Source organism: Alnus glutinosa, chromosome 4, assembly GCF_958979055.1.
Source record: "Alnus glutinosa chromosome 4, dhAlnGlut1.1, whole genome shotgun sequence".
NCBI lineage: Eukaryota > Viridiplantae > Streptophyta > Magnoliopsida > Fagales > Betulaceae > Alnus > Alnus glutinosa.
In genome coordinates this window covers 25242014-25245126 of record NC_084889.1, presented here as the reverse complement: position 1 = coordinate 25245126, position 3113 = coordinate 25242014, and the positions used below count along the sequence as shown (strand labels likewise).

Genomic DNA, 3113 nt, shown 5'->3' with positions numbered 1-3113 from the left:
CACAAACGTTTTAGTTAGTTTACAGGAAGAGAAACAACTGAGCGCATGATCAGGCGTCCACCGCATGTTTAACATAAAAATAGGGGTTCAGTTAATTGCCGCATTTTTAACACAAAAATAGGTACACATGCAAGTTTAATGGAATGCTACTTGTCTTCAATGTTATGTATATATATATATATATATATATATATATATATATATATATATATATATATATATATATATATATATATATATATATATATATATGAAAAGAGAGTGTAAACCCAAAAGGAGCCTCAAACCCTCAGAAGCCATGAATCGCAGTCTGCTCAAACATGTCTCTCTCTGCGCTCGCAATCTTCTTCTCTCTCCATCCACTTACAGGCCAAACCCTAGTCTCTCACTCGCCCCACTCGCCGCTTTGACTCTGTTTCGAGTCGGAATCCACTCGTTCGATCCTGTCTCATTAAATAAATTGATTTTGACACAGACCCAGGACATGGTTTTCGTCGCCAATGTTGAAGACGTCAGTGACGAAGGTAAAAAATTGAACTTGGCCTCTGTTTGGTTGCTGGGAAACCCGAGGAAAATGAAGGAAAGAGAAAAAAAAAAAAAAAATTTATGTTAATTTCAGAGTTTTTTAATTAATGATTTCAAACTCGATATATTCTCTCTATTTATTTATTTGTTTTTGTGTGTGTCTGAATCTTTTAGCAGTTATTATTCTTTGGGGGAAATCTGTGAATCTATTGGGTTCTGTTACTTTTATGCTAATAGTCTATGAAATTTTTAAATGAATAATTCATTCTTTGAAGGGTCATAGAACTGCCAGGCAATGCTTGCAATTTACTGTGAAGTTTGTCTTCGACGTCTAAAGATACATGATTCTGCGGGTTTGAGATTTCTGGATCTTCATTTCTTTTTGAGAAATCTGAATATATGCAACTCCTTTTTTATTATATCACTAAAATTCTAATGATCTTTGTTTGGGTACATATAAAATAGAATAAAAATTGTTTTGGTTGAAAGGTGATTTTTTTTTTTTTTTTTTTGGATTTTTGGGTTTATATGATATGCATTTTAATAGCTGAAATATTCCAATTTGTTTTGCATTCATTTGGGATTTTTGGTCGGAGTATTTACGGTTTAATTACATGTAATTCTAGAGTTACAACTCTCTTGTGTCCCTCCAAAGAATGATGTTACTTTTAAAATTAACATGATCAAAATTTAATCACAAGTTTAATGATAATTTTAAAAGTCATATCATTTTTTAGAGGGATATAAGAGTGATAAAAGAGTGACTTATAGTATTCCTCAATATTGATATACAAATGGTTTGGTATTTCAGAGCTGAAAAAGCGCAGACAAAGATGCTATGCCGACTTTTCAAAGGCATCGCCGTCGCCGTTGATCTTTAAAGTGATTTCGATGAGTAAATTGGCAGGTAAGCATGACGAGGCTGACAAGAAGGTGATGGAAGAAATTTGTGGGAAGAGGGAAGATCCTCTGGACGATATTGATGATGAGGAGTCCAACTCCAATGTCGACGAATCATCGAGCAAGACCGATGAAGATTTTGATGAATCCCATGGAAAGAAGACTGTCAGGAAGACAAGGGCGAGGGATGAGTAAAGTGCATAATGCAAGAGATGCTATGGGTGTTGATTTTATCTCACAAGCATCCTTGAGTACCATGTTCGGAAGTTCAATTTCAGCAGGTTGGTTGAATTGTTATGTTATGAGGGCGATTTGTTTGTTTGTTTGAACGATCAAAGTACAATGCTTGAAATTTATGTTTCTGATTAATTATTTATTAAGAGCGGAGAAAACTTCCTTTTCTATGTTTTCGTACTTTTCGAGCTTCAAAACTCTTGCGTCTAAGACCTGCTGCAATGGAGTATGATTTTGCTGTCATTTGACCTTGGGAGAAAAGGCAGAAACTAGCAATGAATGTCGAGCTAGAATTTATGCTTGCTCCAACTGCAAGATCGAGGTGCAAGCTGTTCTTGTTTGATGTGGTTAATGCCACTTTTGGATGATACCAGGTTAGGGGATTGGAGAAAATTCTTGATGACTCTCCATATTAGCAAACAATGGATTGGAACTAGAATGAAAACTAGTCAAAGGTTACCCACATTGTAGAGGGAGAAATACTATATTGTACTTTTAAGCGTTTACTTCTTGATGTTTTGAAAAATATACAGATTAATCTGTCCACAATATAATGGTAATTTTCATTGTTCTATCAGAAAATAAACACTTGAGAGTAGTAAGTACTTGAAAGCACACGGAGCATTTCTCGTGTAAGTGCACAACTTCAAAGTTAGAGAAGCAAAAATCAATTGTTTATGGCTGCACTACAACAATTTTGCAGTGATAATGACCGTAGGCGTCCAACTGTAAAATTCAACCTCACCAAAGCTCCAAGACCGTCTCAAATTACTTATTTGGAAAATTGCCTTGAACATCCTTATTCCTTCCCATTCAATTTAATGATTGAACGATCAATGTTCACCTGCATGGTTTTGAGAGAAAATTCTAAAACATAATGTGTGAGAGGGCCCTACTTTTTTTTTTTGAAAAGAAAAGGTGAGAGGGCCCTATTTAAGGACTAAAGGATAAACTCTAGATCCTATTTTCGCCAATTTTAGAGACTCAAATCCTATAGAGAGAAAGTGTGAGAGGAGAGCTTCTACCTTGTGTGGCATGAAGTTAAGATGTTCGAGATTGAGGATGAGCATTTGAGTAGAGTAAATGTTACGAAACAATTGAACGATTTTTATCATACGACGTGTTTATTAATATGAGTATTCTTTAAATGTATGTTTCTTATCAAATACTTATGTTACAAGCCTAATGTTTCCAATGAATGTTTTTAAGTACATCGAGAAGGAAATTTGTTTATTAAATAAATGATGATATTTGAAAATATGGTGTGGATCGTCATGTAAAGATGGCTGACACACGGTTATAAAGGCTTGACCATATGATTTAGAGATTTATGTTTATTGTTGTTTGGCTTTGGATTCAATGGTTTTATATGTGACCGGTGCAACCATGTTTGAGTGGTGACAATGACAACATCATTAGTGGTGTCGATTACTTAGAATTTAAATCCGGTCGGG

General features: G+C 34.7%; 1 protein-coding gene across 1 annotated transcript; it reads left to right on the top strand.

The window, feature by feature from the left end:
- The first annotated feature begins 284 nt into the window (after positions 1–284).
- LOC133865229 (uncharacterized) lies at positions 285–2128 on the top strand. Its single transcript, XM_062301594.1, has 2 exons — positions 285–524; positions 1337–2128. The coding sequence occupies exons 1-2, from the start codon at positions 299–301 to the stop codon at positions 1618–1620; spliced, it is 510 nt and encodes a 169-aa protein (XP_062157578.1). The 5' UTR covers positions 285–298; the 3' UTR covers positions 1621–2128.
- Positions 2129–3113: the final 985 nt, after the last annotated feature.

Bases quoted from the DNA above. Each gene is read 5' to 3' on its own strand.
- LOC133865229 (XM_062301594.1), top strand. From the start codon at position 299: ATGAATCGCAGTCTGCTCAAACATGTCTCTCTCTGCGCTCGCAATCTT. The intron at 525-1,336 runs GTAAAAAATTGA...TTGGTATTTCAG, and splicing joins TGAAGACGTCAGTGACGAAG to AGCTGAAAAAGCGCAGACAA.